Source organism: Salmo trutta, chromosome 10 (assembly GCF_901001165.1).
Source record: "Salmo trutta chromosome 10, fSalTru1.1, whole genome shotgun sequence".
NCBI lineage: Eukaryota > Metazoa > Chordata > Actinopteri > Salmoniformes > Salmonidae > Salmo > Salmo trutta.
Window position 1 is genome coordinate 26680521 of NC_042966.1, and position 22530 is coordinate 26703050.

Below are 22530 nucleotides of genomic sequence, written 5' to 3' on the forward strand. Positions count from 1 at the left end.
CAAGTTCTACAGATGTGACTAACAGAAATGTAATAATGTGTCCCTCAACAAAGGGGGGGGGGGGGTCAAAATCAAAATTAACAGTCAGTATCTGGTGTGGCCACCAGCTGCATTAGGTATTGCAGTGCATCTCCTCCTCATGGACTGCACCAGATTTGCCAGTTCTTGCTGTGAGATGTTACCCCACTCTTCCACCAAGGCACCTGCAAGTTCCCGGACATTTCTGGGGAGAATGGCCCTAGCCCTCACCCTCCATCCCAACAGGTCCCAGATGTGCTCTTCGCTGGCCATGGCAGAACACTGACATTCCTGTCTTGCAGGAAATCACGCACAGAACTAGCAGTATGGCTGCTGGCATTGTCATGCTGGGGGGTCATGTCAGGATGAGCCTGTAGGAAGGGTACCACATGAGGGAGGAGGATGTCTTCCCTGTAACGCACAGCGTTGAGATTGCCTGAAATAACAACAAGCTCAGTCCGATGATGCTGTGACACACCGACCCAGACGATGACGGACCCTCCACCTCCAAATCAATCCCGCTCCAGAGTACAGGCCTCGGTGTAACGCTCATTCCTTCAACGATAAACGAGAATCCGACCATCACCCCATGTGAGACAAAACCGCTACTCGTCAGTGAAGAGCACTTTTTGGCAGTCCAGTCTGGTCTAGCGACGGTGGGTTTGTGCCCATAGGCGACGTTGTTGCCGGTGATGTATGGTGAGGACCTGCCTTACAACAGGCCTACAAGCCCTCAGTCCAGCCTCTCTCAGCCTATTACGGACAGTCTGAGCACTGATGGAGGGATTGTGCATTCCTGGTGTAACTCAGGCAGTTGTTGTTGCCATCCTGTACCTGTCCCGCAGGTGTGATGTTCAGATATACCGATCCTGTGCAGGTGTTGTTACACGTGGTCTGCCACTGCGAGGACAATCAGCTGTCCTTCCTGTAGCGCTGTCTTAGGAGTCTCACAGTACGGACATTGCAATTTATTGCCCTGGCCACATCTGCAATTCTCATGCCTCCTTGCAGCGTGCCTAAAGCACGTTCACGCAGGGACCCTGGGCATCTTTCTTTTGGTATTTTTCAGAGTCAGTAGAAAGGCCTTTTTAGTGTCCTGTTTTCATAACTGTGTCCTTAATTGCCTACTGTCTGTAAGCTGTTAGTGTCTTAACGACCGTTCCACAGGTGCATGTTCATTCATTGTTTATGGTTCATTGAACAAGCATGGGTAACACTGTTTAAGCCCTTTACAATGAAGATCTGTGAAGTTATTTAGATTTTTACGAATTATCTTTGAAAGTCCTAGAAAAGGGATGTTACTTTTTTTTGCTGAGTTTATTATTAATAGTGGAAAAAGTAACCAAATAATTTTTATATAATTATATAAAGTAATTTATCCATCATTTGCTGTAATATTTCTCAGTATGTTCCACTTTTAAGTGCTTTAAAGATGGTTAATTTCTCAAATGTATATGGACAAATGGCATAATTTTTCCCCCTGAATAACTATGAACTAAGAATAAGAATTTGTTCTTAACTGACTTGCCTAGTTAAATTAAGTTTACGTTAAAAAAAAGTGAGCAATCATCAGCACTCGATTGTTTTTGTCTGGAGACAGTGGAGTTCAAAGGGTAAAGGTTAAAGTTTGTCTGTAAAAACACCGGAACACGTGTTGGTGTTAAAATAGTAAGTAACATCTAACATAATTTGCTAACAAAGTCGGTTTATAATTCATAATTTTATTAAAATGAGTAGTGTTTGAATTGTTCAGACATTGCCTCGTGTTTTCTTAGTTAAAAGCACAGCTGAAAGACCCATGATTAGCTTAACATGATTTAGCTTAGCCGTGCATGCTAGCCGTTGATCAAGTAGATTCTCGCTTGTTCTTTCTAGCGTCTCTTTCGATTTTGTTACAACCTCATGACACACTAAATATGAATGACTTTAACTTGTATTATTTACTTCTTTCGACTTGACATGTCATTTTTGACAGATGTTAGCATTGCAGAAACAACCGTGGCGAGTTAGTAACTAAAGCTAGTACTAAATATTTGTATATCTGTACTAGAACAGTAATAGCTCATCATGTAGTAATACTATGTCAATGCTACTTGCTATAAAACAAATCTGATTACAAATTTGTTTGACCAGTGCACTCCAGGCATCGTACATTTAGCATTTCACGGCAAGGTCTACCTACACCGGTTGTATATGGTGCATATGACATACACATTTATTTTATTTTTATTTCACAATCATGTGGATTCTTGCGGTTTCAAGTCCATTCACTAGCTTGCTCCATAATACCAAGCAGTCAGAATTTAACTTTAAGTTAACGTCTCCCTCTACTGGCCAAATAAGATAAGTCCTTTAGTCTGAAGACTGTTTTGACTCAGGTCAATTTCTCCACAGGCCAGGCTTCAGATATGGCTGCCATGTACTCTGGTATTCACTTGAAGCTCAAAAACCCCAAGACACCCTGGGTGGACAAACTGAAGCTTGCCCGTTTTGCATGGATTTCATCACAGTGCTTACTTCCTAACAAAGAACAGGTAACACTTCCCTGTAGCTCAGTTGGTAGAGCATGGTGTTTCCAACACCAGGGTTGTGGGTTCGATTCCCACGGGGGGCCAGCACAGAAAAAATGTATGATATGCATGAAATTGTATGAAATGTATGCATTCACTACTGTAAGTCGCTCTGGATAAGAGCGTCTGCTAAATGACTAAAATGTAAATGTAAAAATGTAACACATCTGCCCTTCATCAGATATTAGGTGAATTATACCAGCATGTTTATCCTATTGTCTCTGTAAACCTTATTTGTTTTATATTGAAGTGCTGTGTCCTATATCTCCTTACAGGTACTCTTTGATTGGATAAGTCATGCATTGACAGGCTTTTACAGTAAGAAAGTGGAGTTGCCACAGGTGGTGGTGGAAGGCTTGTGGATCTACCTGGATGATATTTTGCACAGCAAAAAGCTACACAGTGTGTTGAGCCAAGGAAAAACCATCAGCCTTCGTTTGGCAGTAGCGCAGGTAAGTTGGTCGTAAGTGCCGATGATCAGTATGTAATCGCTACACTTTTAGCAGCTTAAGTTAGTTTGATGCTTTTCAAGATAAGGACATTGATGGTACAGCATACCACCCTGCATCTCACTGCTGGCTTGCTTCTGAAGCTAAGTAGGGTTGGTCCCTTTATGGGAGACAAGATGCTGCTGGAAGTGGTGTTGGATGGGCAGTAGGAGGCACCCTTTCCTCTGGTCTAAAAAAAAAATTACCCCAATGCCCCAGGGCAGTGATTGGGGACATTGCCCTGTGTAGGGTGCCATCTTTCTGATGGGATGTTAAACTCTCTGTCGTCACTAAAGATCCCATGGCGCTTATTGAAGGAGTAGGGGTGTTAACCCCTGTGTCCTGGCTAAATACCTAATCTGACCCTCATACCATCACGGTCACCTAATCATCCCCAGCTTACAATTGGTTCATTCATCCCCTCTTCTACCCTGTAACTATTCCCCAGGTCATTGCTGTAAATGAATGTGTTCTCAGTTCACTTACCTAGTCAAATAATTGTAAAAAAAATAAAAATAAATGCACTCCTGTTTTAAAGAATGTATTGATTTTTGACAGGTGATTTTTTTTTCCAGGTTATAATTGAAAGGATTCAGGAGTTTGCCTCAGGGACCTCCTCAGCGTCTGTCTCCACCGTGTTGAGCTGCTGTCAGGGCATCCTTTCCTCCTCAGTCCTCTCTGTCACATTCACCACTAAGTACGAGCTACTGGTGGAGCTGTTGGCCAAGCTGTGTGCCCTGGGCTGCTCCAAGCTCAGTCAGCAGCAAGCCACAGACCCCCTGACACCCCAGGTGTTTGAGGTCCTCCTCCTTACCCTGAGTAGCTACCTCGCGGTCCAAAAGCAGCAGGCCAACGCCAACCGCGTGTTTGCCCAAGTCACAACACACCTGCTCCAGCACCTCCTCCTGCTCAGACACCTACTGACTTCCAGGGCCTGGATGGCTGAGGATGACCCCCGTGTCCGCCAGCACCTGAGTAGGGACATCCGTGGGAAAGTGGACACCATCCTGCAGTCTGCCCTCTTCCTGCCAGACCACCTCCAGGCCTATAAGGAGGAGCTCCTCTCAAAGGAGGAGCCAGGGATGAAGAAGGGAGCTGCAGGGAAGGGCCTACTCTCCCCAGTCAACTCGATACTCTCAAAGCTTTGTGCACAAGGGTACTGTGACACTGATCTCCATTTTGCGGTCAGGTCGAGTTCCCTCCCACTGCTCTTCAAGTTCTCTCTGGATGCCTACTGTAAAGGAGGAGATAATAAAGTACTCTGCTTTCACATGTTAACACAGTTAATCGCTGCCTTGGATTTCACAAATGAGGTAACTCTCAAAGACCTGTTTGATGGTGAAAACTGGAGCTTAGCTCTGCTGGCTTTGGAGAACCTCTTGAATTTATGCTTGACGGCAGACATTTACAATGTGGCGGCTGACAGGATAAAGTACAAGGAGGTTCAGTTGATTTTTTACAGGAAGGTGGTGAGGCTGTTGTTCGACAATGCCCAGCCCAGCATATCAGCATGGTACCGCTGTCTAAAAGCCCTGCTCAGTCTCAACCACCTGATCATAGAGCCGGACCTGGACGAGCTGCTGTCGGCAGGATGGATTGATTCCGACTGCACAGAGCCACGGGTTAGGAAGGCACGTGAGGCCCTCATCTCCTCTGTTCTCCAGATCTACGCCAAGTTGAGGCAGCTCCCCAAGTTCTTCGAGGAGCTCCTGGCTGTCATCTGCCGCCCAGCAATGGATGAGCTCCGACAGCCCGTTCTCCCAGAGGCAGTGCATAGAACGCTCAGTACATGCCTTCTGGACAACCCCACCAGCCAGAGTCTGGAAATATGCTGCCTCATTTTAGAGAACGTAACAAGCTATGTACTCCCGGATCTGGAAGGAAACGGAGACCTGTCCCTGAAGTTGTTCTCCTTGAGTGTGCTCTTGTACTCTGTGTTGTTCAGCCTGAAAACTTTGGACAACAGCACACCAGTTCCTGTTGTGAGGCAAACCCAGGCTCTGATGGAGAAGATGCTCCAGGTGGTGAAGTCAGTGCTGCAGCTGGCTCAAGGCCAGGCCCCAGAGGTCCCTGGGTGTCAGAAAGTCCAAGATGCAGGCCTTCTGCTCAAGTACACTTGGGTGGAGGTGGACACCCTCTTTCAGATTCACTGTACGAAATACACATCTCCAGTGGACCCAGCTAGTGTTAACATACTAGACGACATAGGTATTCTCCTCTCTGGTGTGATGGCGACAGGTGAAGATCAGGCCTCTCCCATCGGCCAGGACTGTAGCCCCATGACCCACCTCCTGCAAAAACTGCTCACTCTCCAACAAATGAAGAAAGTTATCCTAAGCAACGAGCTCTTGGCACAGACTAGAGCTTCAGATGTTCTCCGCTTAGCAGCCCAGTACATTGTGGGGAGAGGAGATCCTCAACTCTGCCAGCACAGTGACCAGCTATGGGACCGTCAGGTCAGTAGTGTGGATGCCAGCACGTACCCAGTGGCACATTGGTACCTCGTTACCACAAACCTACCAATGATCTCGCCATTCCTCACTGAGGAGGAAGTGTGTCATATAGCTGATGTTCTCCTCAGCTCCCTACTTCAGAAGACACCAGATGACACCACTGAGAGGCTGTCTGTCTCTCTCATTTCCAAAGATCTGCTTGAGAGCCTTGTTCTTGTCGAGTTACCCACTATTTACTCTGCTGTTGTCAGATGTGTCACTCAAAGGATTTTGGGGATTCTCAACGGCAACCCAGACATGGCCTCTGTCTGTCCTGCACTCATGAAGTTGAGTGAATTAAGCTGTTCAACAGCTGGAGACAAAGGAAGTGCAGTAACTCAGTCAGACGGTGATGTCAGTGAATCCCATTCTGCTTTGAAGAGACTGGAGGCCATAGCCCAACACATACTGAGCTCTAGTACGACTGGAGCCTCTATAACCCTATCTCAACGTCAAGCCGATAACCTTTTAAGCTTACTTCAAGTCACCAATGCTCTTAACCCAGATGGAATGTCCTCTGAAGACTTTTCAGGGATCTTTTTGCTCTTAATCCTCATGGTCACAGACACACAGCTACATAATGATGTGAAGCCTGCCGTAACAATACATCTGCTGAATCAGCTCTTCAGTCTCATGGGGTTGCTTCTGGCAGGGAATAATTCCCATCATGTTTTAAAGATTGTGCATGGGAGTAGCCTCTTGGAGGCAGCTTTGACAGCTCTCTTTTCACACAGCAATAAGGGCCTCTTTCAAACTGTAGACAGCTCTGCTTGGCTGACTTTCCTAAAAACCGTCCAGGATTTCATCCAGTCCCTGATCCTATTGATAATCCACAGAAAGAGCAGTGTCCGCCTTAACCTGGAGAAATTCACCACCTACTTGGTCAATAGTGAGGTGGCCGTTATGGCTTTGTCTTCTCTCCCAGGAAACATTGAAACAGGGGGCCTGTTCGCCATACAGCTCCTGCTTGCGTCTATGAACACACTGTGCCAGGCCATGACATCCAGCCTCAGGACAACCAAGCAGCTAGATGAGACCCTGAGTCAATTACTGGGGAAGACCACTGCTGTCATGGGCCCTGCCATCCAGGCCAGCCTGAGGGCTCAGACAGGCAGTCTGCTACACCAGGCCTTCTCCGTGGATGTGGTGACCGGGATGGTGAGGAGCGAGCTGGCCTGTGCTTACCCCCAAGATGAGCCTAGCGAGGGCATCACACAGGAGAGTCTAAGCCACATGGGCATGTACAGGAGCTTCAGCCAGCAGATCCTCAGAGAGCTGTGCCCATCCCAGCGCCCCATGGACTTCCTGGTCTCATCGCTCCACTTCCTCTCAGCGTACTACGCTGCTGCAGAGATTACCAAAGCACTAGGCCAGGAGGAGCTCTTTGTGGCAATTCTGCAGAATGTCCACAAACTGCTTGCAGGTACGCGCTCTTATTCCACAACAATACATATTTTTTTTTATCAGACTTGGTACAGTGTATTCTGAGATGCTCACCTGTGTGCGTTGTGTGATTTCCTACTGCTCATAATATCTGTAAAATAGCCCTCAAGTAAATGTCAAAGTACATTTCCTGTACCATCGCTGACAGACATTGATAACTAAAACAGACATAATTAAGAATTTGCACAGAATTTCTCTTGAACACAAAATAATAATACAAATGATTATAAAAAAATATTATTCAAAAGAATTGTACATTTAGAAACCATCTCAATTTCCCAGTAATGGATAAATAAAATGATAGCTTTATGGATAGATAGTATTATTTTATGTTAACCATAACTCTTCTGTGTTAGCCCCGTGGCTGTCAGTATCAGAGGTGAGGTACCTGGAGGAGCCAGTAAAGGAGCTTCTGGACCAGCTGCTGGTCAGGAGTACCCCAGAACAGTTCCACCTTCTGCTGCTGCTGCTCCGAGACGGACTGGATACCTCCAAGTTCAGGAGCGGCTGTCATAGGGTAAGTGTTATATTTACTGCAAGTGTTACTGTACAAGTTGTGATATTACTAGCTACTGTAAAATTATGCTATCTGAGTTACAAGCTACTGTATTTGGTGTCCTGAATACTTAAACACTGAAGTCTGGATAACATTTTCTATATGGGCTACTAAATTGTAGTTAACACCACCTTTAAAACCTAGCCATATATTTTTCCTAATAAATACTTCAGCACAGGAATCCCTCAATTTTCCCTCTTCTCAGTTCTCCTCTACAGAGATTTTCCCTAAAATGTTTATGTGGGCTTTGTTGACACACTACAAAGAGCACACTGTATTTTGCAGGAAGTCCTTTCAACTGTGACGATAATGAAGTTGCTTGCCAGCAGCCTGCTTCCAGAAACCTGCTTAAAGGCATTCTGGCTCATTGCACCTCAGATCATATCTTCCTTAGTAGTAAGTATTCACTGTGACATTTGATGTGCTGGTTTGGATCAACAAGGATTGTTTATCTAAATCAATTGATGCCACTGAAAAATATTATTTGAGCTAGAATCACTCAAAATCCAATTATGTTGAAGGTACAATGTACCCTTCTCACTTAAAAACCTGCGTCTTTCTCACTTAAAAACCTGCATCCATGCTTCAAGAGGGACAAAACAAAGCATTGGCTTTGGCATAGACTTATCATCGACTTAAAGGGTAAATGTGTTTCCTATCTAATGTAGAAACCCCCTTTGGGCATTGCAGAGAGCACTGTAATTAGAACCACAGTCTGGCTGTCCGTTACAAAGCATGTCACGCTTCTGCTCTGCTGCACTGTCTCCTGTGTCTTGGATCTGATACAGGGGAAGAATTTATTTAGCTGGGGAAAGCCAATTTTGGGCTGCAGCAGTAAGTGTCTCTCCCTCCCTGTTGCTGTCCCATTTAATCAAGCTGAATCTGGTTTAATTTATCAATATTGCCCCTTCTCACCTCATTGCAACTCTGCAGGAATAACTAACATTAGGTGTTACAACACAACTACAATCCCTCACTGTGTTCACAACACTTACAAACAGGAATGTTGTCTCATACCTTAATTGGTCTACCAGTATATCAGTTTTTCTCTGTTCTCTCTATGGGTTACTTAGCCCTATTGCCAAATCCAAATGTAAACTTTCATTACTTAATTGCCACATTTATTTACTTATTGTTGTCAACAACCATAGTAAAACATTTAGACATCACATTTTGAGAACCCATACAGGATGTAGTACTTCACTCCTTGCTAGTTTCTCTCTTTCTGTCCTCCATCTTAAATCCATATTCCTCATTATATTCATCTCTGGTTCAACTCCCACTGTCCTCTCTGCTCTCAGTTTCTAGTGAAGGAGGCTGGCAAGGAGCCAACCCTGACAGCTGCTCTGACCGTGCCAGTGTTGGACACTCTGACAGCCATGCTCCGTCAGGGGGAGGGGATGCTCTCCAACCCCCACCACGTGACCATGGTGCTGGGGGCCCTGCAGTTTGTCCCCCTTGAGCACCTGACGATGGAAATCTACCACACTACCTTTGAGGCCATTCACGAGGCTCTGTTTGCAGTCATCCAGTGTCACCCGCAGGTTAGTGGCCTGGGTTCGATAAATGTCACTTCATGCGTCTTTTATGTTTTTACTTCAACCTTGGGCACACAGATGGTCAGTGGTGGAAAAAGCACCCAATTGTCTTACTTGAGAAAGTAATGATACCTTTTAAAAAGAATGACTCAAGTAAAAGTGAAAGTCACCCAGTAAAATACTATCTGAGTAAAAGTATTTGGTTTTAAATATACTTAAGTAGCAAAAGTACTGTAAATGTCATTCCTAAAATATACTTAACGATCAAATGTAATAGTATAAATCATTTCAAATTGCTTATATTAAGCCAACCAGACGGCACAATAGATTTATTTTATTTACGGATAGCCAGGGGCACGCTCCAACACTCAGACATAATTTACAAACAAAGCATTTGTGTTTAGGGAGTCACTTTCATAGCAGCCACGTTGTATTCCTTCTCGCTTCTAAGCGCGCTCCTCCTCACCTTTTCCCTTCGCTTGTGGACTTCAATGCACAACACATCAGCTGTATGTGACCAAGCAAAAAAAAAAAGAAGACTTTCCAAACCATAGCATAACTGCTACACACAGCCTACATCGTTGTTACCATATTAGCTAAAGTAACATCATAGCCAACGTAGCTAATATAATTAACGCATTAGTAAATCTGCTACAATCGTGCAGTAACGTTAGTGTATAGTCAGTAAGCAAAATCAAAAGCTTACCTTGGCTTGGAAGAGTTTCAGTGTTGTTGGATAGTCATAGCCAGCTAGCTTACATAGCATCCCTCTGTTTGAACTGGGTGTTTGGGTAGGCTAAACTAGCTAGCTGCATTTACTAGCTTTGTAAGTGAAAATGATTTTAAATTTTACAATTTTAAAGAAATTAAATTGTTAAACTATTGTCTGTCTTTGAGTCAACTACCCACCACATTTTATGAACTGCAGTGCTAGTTAGATGTAGTTTATGCTTTCAGAACTAGATTCTTTCTCTGGTCCTTTGATTGGGTGGACAAGTCAGTTCATGCTGGAAGAGTTCTGATAGGTTGGAGGACGTCCTCTGGAAGTTGTCATAATTACTGTGTAAGTCTATGGAAGGGGGTGAAAACCATGAGCCTCCTAGGTTATTTACCACCCAAAGGTGGACGGAAGCTTGCTGTCCTCCGGCAACACTATGGTGCTACCCTTGTCTCTCAATATGCCCTTTGCCCACTGTGTTCTTTGATATATTTTGGAGGGTGGCTTGTGCTGAATAACACTACAGCAAAGCACATTTTGCCTGGGGATAGCATCACATTTCCCCTCTGAAGTACAACACAAGAGTCCCTGTTTTGTGCTCTTCTAATCTCTCGTTGTGGATTAGTTTCATATTCACAAATATGGCCTTCTCATTTGTCCCTTTCACCCAGACACCCTCAGGGTGTGAGGATGAATCATTGTCAGTGCTGGGGGATTGCTCAATTTCCCTCCTTCCCGTATGCTAAAAACTCAAGCCTGGCTTCTCGGTAATCGAAAGCCTGAACACTTTAAAATGTCCATGCACCAAGTGCCTGATTTGTTTCATTTGCTGTTCACGTCAAACAAAACAGCATTTCCTTTATTGTGTCATAAACAATGTAATGCAAGGTTTAGACGTGTAGATAGATACCACGGTTGCATGCTAAGATGCTAGCGCAGACGTGCACTGCAGCAAAGGGAATATTAGTTTCTCTCCTGGCAAGCGAAACAGTTGGCATGCCTAGTGTTCTTAGCAACGCACATGCACCGTCCACCTGAGGATCTGTCTTTTTCAGCCCTCTATTTACTGTGCTCGAGGAGTGCAAAATCCACTTGTCACTTCAATCGCATTTTGATTGATTGCTTTCATTTTAATCCTGTGACTATTATATTTTTGCTTGTTCCTGTTGTTTTTTCCACCCGTTAACGTTACAACCGCGGAAACGTTTGTAATTACCTATCAAACACACTCCAGTAATGGCTGAAATGGTCTTAATAGAATAGATTGTCTTTCTGTTGAATCTATAAGAACGCTAAAGCCTCTCAGGGATTTAACATACCGTCTCGACACTTAGACCGTACCCAAACCGGCCGTGCACATGCCATCGTGCGCAAATTGATTTTGTCCCCCCACACCAAACGCAATCAAGACACGCAGGTTAAAATATCAAAACAAACTCTGAACCAATTATATTAATTTGGGGACAAATTGAAAAGCATTAAACAATTATGGCAATTTAGCTAGCTAGCTTGCAGTTGCTAGCTAATTTGTCCTGGGATATAAACGTTTATTTTACCTGAAATGCACAAGGTCCTCTACTCGACAATTAATCCACAGATAAAACGGTCAACCGAGTCATTTCTAGTCATCTCTCCTCCTTCCAGGATTTTCTTCTTTGGACTTATATAGCGATTGGCAACTAACTTTCATAAAATATGTATTACCACCATCGATCTTTCAGTCACCCACGTGGGTATAACCAATGAGGAGATGGCACGTGGGTGTCTGCTTCTATAAACCAATGAGGAGATGAGAGGCAGGACTTGCAGCGCGATCAGCGTCACAAATAGAACTGAGTTCTATTTTAGCCTTTGACAAATCAGACGCTCATTGGTGCACACGAGCAGAGTGGGTGCAATAATTGAATAACATGTATGTCTACATTTATTTTGCAATCGCACACGAGGCAAGCGGTGTAGTTAGCATGTTAGAGTGAAAGAGAAGAAAGATCACTTTATTTTGATGGGTGTTGATTTTTTGTGGAATTTTAAAAACATACAATTGAAATGTTTACAATTTTAGATGCGCTGAAATTAAAACAACTTCTGAAAATGAACACTCGAATTATAATGATATGTTTGATCTCGCAAACAATCTAAAGTATAGGTGTGATTTATTTTTTTTTATTAGGGAGAGATCTAATTTTACTGGGGCGAGGGGTGATCCAAAATAGGGGAGGGGCAAACTTTTCTTTTTCTTTTTTGCCGATGTTTGTGTTTTTTGGGGGGCACACGGGATGGTAGTGCGTTTATTTTCACTGCTTTACATTTGCTTTCCTGCTCGTTTTTTCTCTATAGCTTGACTTACTTTTGATATTACCCTAATAAAGTTTAGAAACGTTTGTGAAGGTTTGGTATGGTGTGGCTATTATTAAGCTTTAGCTACTGCAGGCCTATTTAAAACATTTTTTTTTAAGTATATATATTTTTTAGCCTTTTTATTTAACTAGGCATGTCAGTTAAGAACAAATGATTATTTACAATGACGGCCTCCACCGGGCAATCCCGGGCGATGCTGGGATTATTGATAAATAAAACGAATCAACCAATCCAAACTGTATAGAGGCCAATTTATGAATGGAAAGACACATCTGTTACGAAACACCAAACATTTTAATGACATTCGGAGATTGCCAAGCCTTCAATACTGGGTAAGCCTACAAGGTAGGGAGGGATGTATTGTCTGTTTGTCAAGATTAGAGGTCGACCGATTAATTGGGATGGCCGATTTAATTAGGGCCGATTTCCAAGTTTTCATAACAATTGGTAATCGGCATTTTTGGATGCCAATTATGGCCGATTACATTGCATTCCACGAGGAAACTGCGTGGCAGGCTGTCCACCAGGCTGACCACACGAATGCAGCAAGGGGCCAAGGTAAGTTGCTAGGTAGCATTAAACTTATCTTATAAAAAACAATCAATCTTAACATAACTAGTGATTAACTACACATGGTTGATGATATTACTAGGTTAACTAGCTTGTCCTGCGTTGCATATAATCAGTGCTGTGCCTGTTAATTTATCATTGAATCACAGCCTACTTCGCCAAACGGGGAATGATTTAACAAAAGCTAATTCGCGAAAAAAGCACAATCGTTGCACGAATGTACCTAACCATAAAAATCAATGCCTTAAAATCAATACACAGTGGTATATTTTTTTTAAACCTGCCTATTTAGTTAAAGGAAATTTATGTTAGCAGGCAATATTACAGTTGAAGTCAGAAGTTTACATACGCTTAGGTTGGAGTGTATGTAAACACTCATTTTTCAACCACTCCACAAATTTCTTGTTAACAAACTATAGTTTTGGCATGTTGGTTAGGACATCTACTTTGTGCATGACACAAGTAATTTTTCCAACAACTGTTTACAGACAGGTTATTTCACTTATAATTCACTGTATCACAATTCCAGTGGGTCTGAAGTTTACATACACTAAGTTGACTGTGCCTGAAAACGGCTTGGAAAATTCCAGAAAATGATGTCATGGCTTTAGAAGGTTCTGATAGGCTAATTGACATAATTTGAGTCAATTGGAGGTGTATCTGTGGATGTATTTCAAGGCCTACCTTCAAACTCAGTGCCTCTTTGCATGACATCATGGGAAAATCAAAAGAAATCAGCCAAGACCTCAGAAATAGATTGTAGACATCCACAAGTCTGGTTCATCCTTGGGAGCAATTTCCAAACGCCGAAGGTACCACATTCATCTGTACAAACAATAGTACGCAAGTATAAACACCATGGGACCACGCTGTTGTTATCCTCTTACATCTAGATGTTCCGCTAGCGGAACGCCTCGCCAATATCCAATGATAGAGCGTGGCGCGAATTACAAACACCTCAAAAATCCTAAAACTTCCATTTTTCAAATATATGACTATTTTACACCATTTTAAAGACAAGACTCTCCTTTATCTAACCACATTGTCCGATTTCAAAAAGGCTTTACAACGAAAGCAAAACATTAGATTATGTCAGGAGAGTACCCAGCCAGAAATAATCACACACCCATTTTTCAAGCTAGCATATAATGTCACAAAAACCAAAACCACAGCTAAATGCAGCACTAACCTTTGATGATCTTCATCAGATGACACTCCTAGGACATTATGTTATACAATACATGCATGTTTTGTTCAATCAAGTTCATATTTATATCAAAAACCAGCTTTTTAGATTAGCATGTGATGTTCAGAACTAGCATACCCACCGAAAACTTCCGGTGAATTTACTAAATTACTCACGATAAACGTTCACAAAAAAACAAAACGATTATTTTAAGAATTATAGATACAGAACTCCTTCATGCAATCGCGGTGTCCGATTTTAAAATAGCTTTTCGGTGAAAGCACATTTTGCAATATTCTGAGTAGATAGCTCGGCCATCATGGCAAGCTATTTTGACACCCACCAAGTTTGGCACTCACCAAACTCAGATTTACTATAAGAAAAATTGGATTACCTTTGCTGTTCTTCGTCAGAATGCACTCCCAGGACTTCTACTTCAACACCCAATGTTGTTTTGGTTCCAAATAATCCATAATTATATCCAAATAGCTGCGTTTTGTTCTTGCGTTCAAGACACTATCCGAAGGGTGACGCGCCGGCGCTTATCGTGACAAAAAATTTCAAAATATTCCATTACCGTACTTCAAAGCGTGTCAAACGCTGTTTAAAATAAATTTTTATGCGATTTTTCTTGTGAAATAGCGATAATATTCCGACCGGGAGACCTTGTTTTCGTTCAAACACTGAAAATAGAAAATGGAGTCTTAACATGCACGCGCGCACCCGTGTCATTGTTCTCAGAACGACCACTTTCCAAAAGCCCTACTGTTTTTCGCCCAGGGACTGCAGAGTCATCATTCCCCGTTCTGGCGCCTTCTGAGAGCCTATGGGAGCCTTAGAAAATGTCACGTTACAGCAGAGATCCTCTATTTTTGATAAAAAGGCTATAGAAGGACAAGAAATGGTCAGACAGGGCACTTCCTGTATGGAATCTTCTCAGGTTTTGGCCTGCCATATGAGTTCTGTTATACTCACAGACACCATTCAAACAGTTTTAGAAACTTTAGGGTGTTTTCTATCCAAATCAAATAATTATATGCATATTGTAGTTTCTGGGCAGGAGTAATAACCAGATTAAATCGGGTACGTTTTTTATCCTGCCGTGAAAATACTGCCCCCTATCCTAAACAGGTTAAACGGCTCAGGAAGGAGACAGTCCTATAATTCCTATAATAACTACAACCTAAAACTTCTTACCTAGGAATATTGAAGACTCATGTTCAAAGGAACCACCAGCTTTCGTATGTTCTCATGTTCTGAGCAAGGAACTTAAACGTTAGCTTTTTTACATGGCACATATTGCACTTTTACTTTCTTCTCCAACACTTTGTTTTTGCATTATTTAAACCAAATTGAACATGTTTCATATTTTTTTTGAGGCTAAATAGATTTTATTGATGTATTATATGAAGTTAAAATAAGTGTTCATTCAGTATTGTTGTAGTTGTCATTATTACAAATACATTTCAAAAATCGGCGTTGGAAAATCATAATCGGTCGACATCTAATATATAGATACATACATTCATATACACTACCGTTCAAAAGTTTATGGTCACTTAGAAATGTCCTTGTTTTTGAAAGAAAAGCAAATGTTATTGTCTATTAAAATATCAAAATACCTAATAATGAACCCTTTTGCCCTCAGAACAGCCTTAATTCGTCATGGACTCTACAAGGGGTCAAGTGTTCCACAGGGATGCTGGGCATATGGACTCTAATGCTTCCCACAGTTGTGTCAAGTTGGCTGGATGTCCTTTGGGTGGTGGACCATTCTTGATACACTCGGGCAACTGTTAAGTGCGAAAAACCTAACAGCTTTGCAGTTCTTGACAAATCATACCGGAGTGCCTGGCACCTGCCACCATACCCTGTTCACAAGGCACTCTTGTCTTGGCCATTCACCCTGTGAATGGAGAAGTGGGGTTGGGGAATGGGATTGGACGTTGTTTTCTTTTCTTGTTTATACTAAATACATTATTCTTACTGTTTTTCTTTTGAGTGGCAGCCTACGGGTACGATGTATAAACTTAGAGTTTGAAATGAATAATGTACCTGTACCCCCCCCCAAAAAAGGGATGGTTGTAATTTAGAACGAAGATTGAGGATTTTTAATCGTAAGGAATCCTGCTATTGAAACTTTTTGAATTATACAAGAGGACGTGACAACAGAAATTAATGAGGCAGCCTAGACGGCGCAGGTAGGGTAGACGAACAAGTGTTTGGTGGTTGCAATCCTGTTCTACCCCTTTAATCATATATGTAAATACACTTGGTGTATTTATGCAAATGTAGCACATACTGTATCGTTTTCTTTATTTCTTTATTTTTACGCCTTTTTTTTCTCCCCAATTTCGTGGTATCCAATTGGTAGTAGTTACAATCTTGTCTCATCGCTGCAACTCCTGTACAGACTCGGGAGAGGCAAAGGTTGAGAGCTGTGCGTCCTCCGAAACACAGCCCAACCAAGCCGCACTGCTTCTTGACACAATGCACATCCAACCCGGAAGCCAGCCGCACCAATGTGTCGGAGGAAACACCGTACACCTGGCGACCTGGTCAGCGTGCACTGCGCTCGGCCCGACACGTGTCGCTAGTGTGCGATGAGCCAAGGACATCCCTGCCGGCCAAGCCCTCCCTAACCCGGATGACGCTGGGCCAATTGTGCGCCGCCCCATGGGCCTCCCGGTCGCGGCCAGCTGCGACAGACCCCGAACCCAGAATCTCTGGTGGCACAGCTAGCACTGCGATGCAGTGCCTTAGACCACTGCGCCACCCGGGAGGCACCCGTTTTCTTTATTTTAACACACACACACAAAATACCTGATACAATAAGAAAATATACAAGTACATTTTAAGGGGAAAAAAGTAATACCTGAATTCCCACAAAAATCCCTGAACATTCATTATTTGTCCATGCCAGTAAAAAAAAAATATGTGGTATAATTCAGTCAATATCTGGGGATTATAAAAATTGTACAAATCTTCACCCATTGTCCAATTGTTACATTTATTAGAATTGTTTTTAACAATTTCGATGACCGTTGCTAGTGTTTTATCATTTACCCAGGAAATCATATTGTGCATTCAGTGTCCACTGATCTACAGACTGACCCTTAGAAAGATTGTCTGGCAACTCAGGTTTATAAGAACAATTCTCGCTGTACCAGAATTTGAATCATACATCCAAATTCACAACAACATGATCCTATTTGCAGTACTTTGACCACAACTATGCTGCAGGTTTTTCAGTCTCAATCCCATCGGGCACCAGGTTACTGTAACATATGATGTTAGCTGATACAAAAAATACCTATCCAGACGTTGAAAGATGCGTCAGCAAAGTCTGAGCAGAGGAACACAACCAGAATCTTTCCCTGGCTTGATGCAGCCTTTCACACAAGTACCCAAGGCAGTGACTAGCTTACCCCTTCCCCATTCGCCTTGACTATTATTCTCCGTCAACCTTGGATCCAGGCCAGCACCTAAGTTAGCCTGTTTCAATCTGACATTGAACATATTTTGAGGGTGGTAACCAGGGAAAATATCCCACTGCCTCCCGCTGTAGGCAATGAAGCAGTTTCTTTTCTCAGAGACAAACTTCAGAATCAATTTCTGGAAAGGGCTGTTGGTCTGTGCCAGAGGGGCGCTTAAGTGGAGGCAGATGTGCTCTGGAGAGGGGCACGTCTTTGGCGTGAACACTGGAGGGTGCATGGAAACTATTACCTCGCTGACTGATGACTCATAGGAATATCGCAGCGCCTGAGAAATGTGGCCCAGTTTTTTTTCCTCTCTCTTTCTCTCTTGTTTAGAGACTAAATGTCTTGCAAATGCAATGTTGTCTAAGTTTAACTTTTTGTCACGTGGCCCTATTTTGGTATGTACCCAGGTGATGCTGAAAGCGGCACCGTCCTTCCTCAACTGTTTCTACCGCCTGGTGGTCTCCATCATGCATGAGGGGAGACAGAAGGGCGAGGCCGAGAGAGGTAAGGCCATCGGTTCATGCATTCAATCATTTATTCACTCACCCATCCACCACTTCATACAGTAATCTAATTATTCACCCATTAACTCATAACCTCAAGTGATAGGAATGACATTGGCATTACAGGAATTGGCTAAGTGTTCTTCCAGTAAATTATTTAGCAGTTTCTATTTTCCTGTTGGTTCCCATTTAAAGAGGAGCAGCCACCCATCTTCATGTGTATTAAATGTATTTTTCAGCATTTAACCATCACACCCCCTTGATAAATATGACACCGCCTGTTGTTTTAAAAGTTGACATGATATTTAGCCTGGGTTCCTCCCAAGGGAGTCCTCTGTAGAAATGTGCTGTCAGTGTCAAACGACGCCAGCATACTGTCACCAGGCTAACCAGTCCTGTTAATTGGGCAAGAGTATTTCAAGGCATTGAATTATGTTATAGGTGAGTCGTATCATGTTATACTATGTAAGAGGTGGTCGTGCCCGCTCCACATTCCCAAGCAGACTACACATGAAGCTGGGCCTATTTTAATCCGCTGACCTTACCCAGTGGGAAGAGAGAAAGGAGAAGAATGGTTTCTCCTTCAGTAATGTTACATTTCTGTTGCTGGTTGTATGCCCTGCTGGTCCCCGTGGACTGGATCAAAAACAACGTGAGGGGAAATACAAAAAAAAAAATCCCACTGAGGGTGACAGAACTGTCGAAGGAGACATGAAAAGCACAGTGCACAGCTGGAGTCCCAGCCAAGCTCGTGGATGAACACCTTGTTAAAACCCTGTAATCCTGTACTGCTAAATGCATCCCGTATGAGTTGAATCATTGTTGAGGAGCTGTATTCAGCTATGTGATCAGCATATTCAGGATACATTGTTTTCCTGTTTCTGAAAGGAACAACATCAGAGCTTACCTGACGTTATTGACGAAAAGGAAATAATGACTTACTCAATTATTCAACAGTAATTTTCTTCAGGTGGCGTTTATTTGTTTTGATATCATAGATAACACGTTCTTAATGAGAAGAATGTTAGTGTTCGTCTTCCATAGCCAAAGAAGGCTACCACTGCAGACATCTGGGCAGACCTCCCCTGTTCCAGACAGAGGAGGAAGGGTCAAGAAGGAAAAATGGAGTGGAGCAGCTCATTCGTTTTAACTAGCATGTCAGGCTCAGTGCGTCATGTAATTAGTTCCTGGCTGGCTCTGTGAAATATAGTAACCCTCACAGGGGATATATTTCATGGAGACTGGGTTGTTTGGCAATACCTGCCACCCAGACAATGGTGGCCATATTTCTCCTCTGTGGCTATAGCTATACTGTACATCCAATGAGTCACGAGAGGAAAAAAGGGATGGATAAATTGTTCCAACCGGGCCTTTGTTGTCTAATGGGCTAAACTGTTTGTTTTATGTAGACTGTGAGCATAAACATTAGTCTATACACAATTAGAATGGTTAAATGGCTCTTGTTGCTCCATATTCTGCTCTTAGCTATCATGATTGAAGTCTCAGTTTATACAAAACCCTATTCTTATTGTACTGCTCTGTCACAATATATTAATTCTCAGCCCGCACCCGTGGGATTTGATTCAAATGCTGTGCTTTCATCAGAAATACAGCCCATGTCTGTTTTAGGAGAACCGTGCACTCTGAACACACACTGCTGCATCGCTCAGTCACCATTTCGTAGAAGTTGTACCACTTCTGGAGTTCTGGCTGAAATAAATGTTTAGCCTTCAGTGTTTGGTGTGGTCTAGTTTTCAAAAAGCTTTGCTCTTCTATTCCCCAGCCCCTGAGATCGATGCGGAGGTGCTTTTGAAGTGTGCTCGTCTGGTGGAACGCATGTACTCCCACATCGCCACCACAGCCGAGGGCTTCACTATCCTCTCCTCCTTTATGGTAGCACAGTACGTCAGCGAGCTACAGAAGGTAAGATCTCTGGTTTTCTCTCATCAAGGAAGATGGCCGCGACGTTTCGCTCACAGTTTTAAAAGGCGATTAGGCTATTTTATTATACTTTTGCAGGTTGAAAACAACATGGATTTTCGGCCTTAAATGGCCTCCAGATCTTCCTTCTTTCCTTTATCATCCATCACAAGCTCTTACATCTGAAGGAAATACACTATCTGCACATTGAATACCAGGATTTTAATTTGATCCATTGCTGTTTGTTATTGTGGAGTAAAACCATGCTTGGTATTGCATTTAGAGCTGCTAAGGCAAGTCCTCTGGACTTCTCAGATTTGAAGGAAAGAGAAGTCAACATTTTCATTTCCGCCATAATCTTGTCCCAACCTGCGCCAACTTGTCCTCTAAAGAACTCTACTTACTGTAGACTCTGGTAGAATATTTGTCTGTCTCATTATGTGATGCCGTCTGAGCATATCTGGCACTGTCTCAATGTGGAAAAACCACATTTCTTCCTAGGGTCTACGAGACTGCATTCACGTTACATGACTGCGTGCCATAGTCAGCGTTTTCCATGGAACAGGCAGAGAGAGGGAAGAAAATGTATGCCCTCTACTGTAAGTCGCTCTGGATAAGAGCGTCTGCTAAATGAAATGACTAACATGTCATTTAGCAAACTCTAAGATGCATGAGGATTGATTTGTAATAGCAAACTCTTTGAGTAAGGATTAAACAAAGGATTGGTTAAAGCAGTAGTTCAACGCTACCATTGTTCTTTCCAGGTAAACTAAGCCAAGAAACACACCTCCGTATGTGCCTTGGCATCTCTAAGGTTTTGTTGAGGCACTGTCCAGTTTCCAGCTGGCAGTACATTATGTTCCTACCAGGCTTTCAGAACTGCCGCAGCTGCATTCACAAATAAAGGTGTAAAAAAGAGGCAAAACACTGATCAGCCAGCTCACTCATCACACCAACATTATGTTTCTGAGTCCATTTTAATACCCCTTCCCCAGCCTCACTCTGTCAAATTGAACCCCTTGCCTCTCTTCTCCTTTCCGCTCTCCTCCACGCCCTCAAGGTTACTCTGCAACCAGACATCAAGAGCCACCTGACAGAGGGAGTTTACAGGATCCTGGACCTCTGTGTTGAGCAGGACGTTAAGTTTTTGAATACCACCCTCCAGATGGGTGTCAGAGAGGTGTTCAACGAACTTTATGGCAGTTATACTCATTACCATAAAACCCAGCGGCAAGGAGAGGAGAAATACACAGCCTGACACTCCCCTCTACCATCTCGCTTTCCAGAAATACTTTTTCTTTATAGCAGCCAAGTTTTTTTCTTAAAACAACTGTTTAAACATGTAAATTGTATTTTTTATGTTTGTGTGTGTGTTTAGTAATGGGACAAAAAAAGGTAATTGACAACAAATCATGTCTCAAGTGTGTTTATTTGAATACCTTGTTTGGTCTTTCTTGTATTGATGGCTAATGTACTGTAACTTTAGACTGTCCAATTTTCAAGATTTGATTTACAGTGCCTTCAGAAAGTATTCATACACCTTGACTTATTAAAAATTGTTACAGCCTGAATTCAAAATGGATTGAAATGTTTTTTTCGGTCACCAATCTACACACAATACCCCATAATGACAAAGTGAAAACATGTTTTTCAAAAATAAATCAAATGTAAAAATAAAGTATTCCCACCCCTGAGTCAATACATATTAGAATCACCTTTAGCAGTGATTGCAATTGCGAGGCTTTCTGGGTAAGTCTCTTAAGAGCTTTGCACTCCTGGATTGTACAATATTTGCACATTTATTTTTAACAAAAATTCTTCAAGCTCTGACGTTGGTTGTTGATCATTGCTAGGCAGCCATTTCCAAGTCCAGCCATAGATTTTCAAGTAGATTTAAGTCAAAACTGTAGCTAGGCCACTCAAGAACATTCAATGTTGTCTTGGTAAGCAAGTCCAGTGTGTATTTGGCCTTGTGTTTTAGGTTATTGTCCTGCTGAAAGGTGAATTTGTCTCTGTGTCTGTTAGAAAGCAGACTGAACCAGGTTTTCCTCTAGGATTTGGCCTGCGCTTAGCTCTATTCGGTTTCCTTTTATCCAAAACCGTTCAGATGCTCCAGACTATTGTGTGAGAAGACCAACTTTCATGGTCTGACAAACACTGCTCTAGCTCTGTCACCTTTCACCGCAGATGCAGAAGTGCGACATAGGTGGATGCGGTGGATTGAAAGATACTGTTTAATACTATTTAAGATACTGTTTGAAGAGGTAGGTTTTCAGATGTTTTCGGAAGATTGGCAGGGAGGGACTCTGCTGTCCTAGCTTCAGGGGGAAGCTGGTTCCACAATTGGGGTGCCAGGACAGAGAAGAGCTTGGACTGGGCTGAGCGGGTATGTGTGGGAGGGCTAAGAGACCTGAGGTGACAGAACAGAGTGCTCAGGTTTGGGTGTTGGGTTGGAGCATAGCCTGAAGGTAGGGAGGGGCAGTTCCTCTTGCTGTTCCGTAGGTAAGCACCATGGTCATGTAGTTTCCATTTTAATTACTCTTAAATCTCATAAACACATATTGTGAAGTAATTACATGAACACGGATTGTTTTAGTTTTAGACTTTGTTTATTTAGCCAAAGCTTTTACTTAGCCAGGTCAGATATCTGGCAGGACTGCTATTTCTCCCTGCGGTTTTCTGCAACTG

General features: G+C 42.8%; 1 protein-coding gene across 1 annotated transcript; it reads left to right on the plus strand.

Annotated features, from left to right (window-relative positions):
• The first annotated feature begins 1622 nt into the window (after positions 1-1622).
• Positions 1623-21420, plus strand: urb2 (URB2 ribosome biogenesis homolog). The gene is made up of 10 exons (XM_029765130.1): positions 1623-1686; positions 2413-2552; positions 2864-3040; positions 3652-6991; positions 7368-7528; positions 7853-7963; positions 8869-9111; positions 17827-17923; positions 19706-19845; positions 20903-21420. The coding sequence occupies exons 2-10, from the start codon at positions 2427-2429 to the stop codon at positions 21098-21100; spliced, it is 4593 nt and encodes a 1530-aa protein (XP_029620990.1). The 5' UTR covers positions 1623-1686; positions 2413-2426; the 3' UTR covers positions 21101-21420.
• Positions 21421-22530: the final 1110 nt, after the last annotated feature.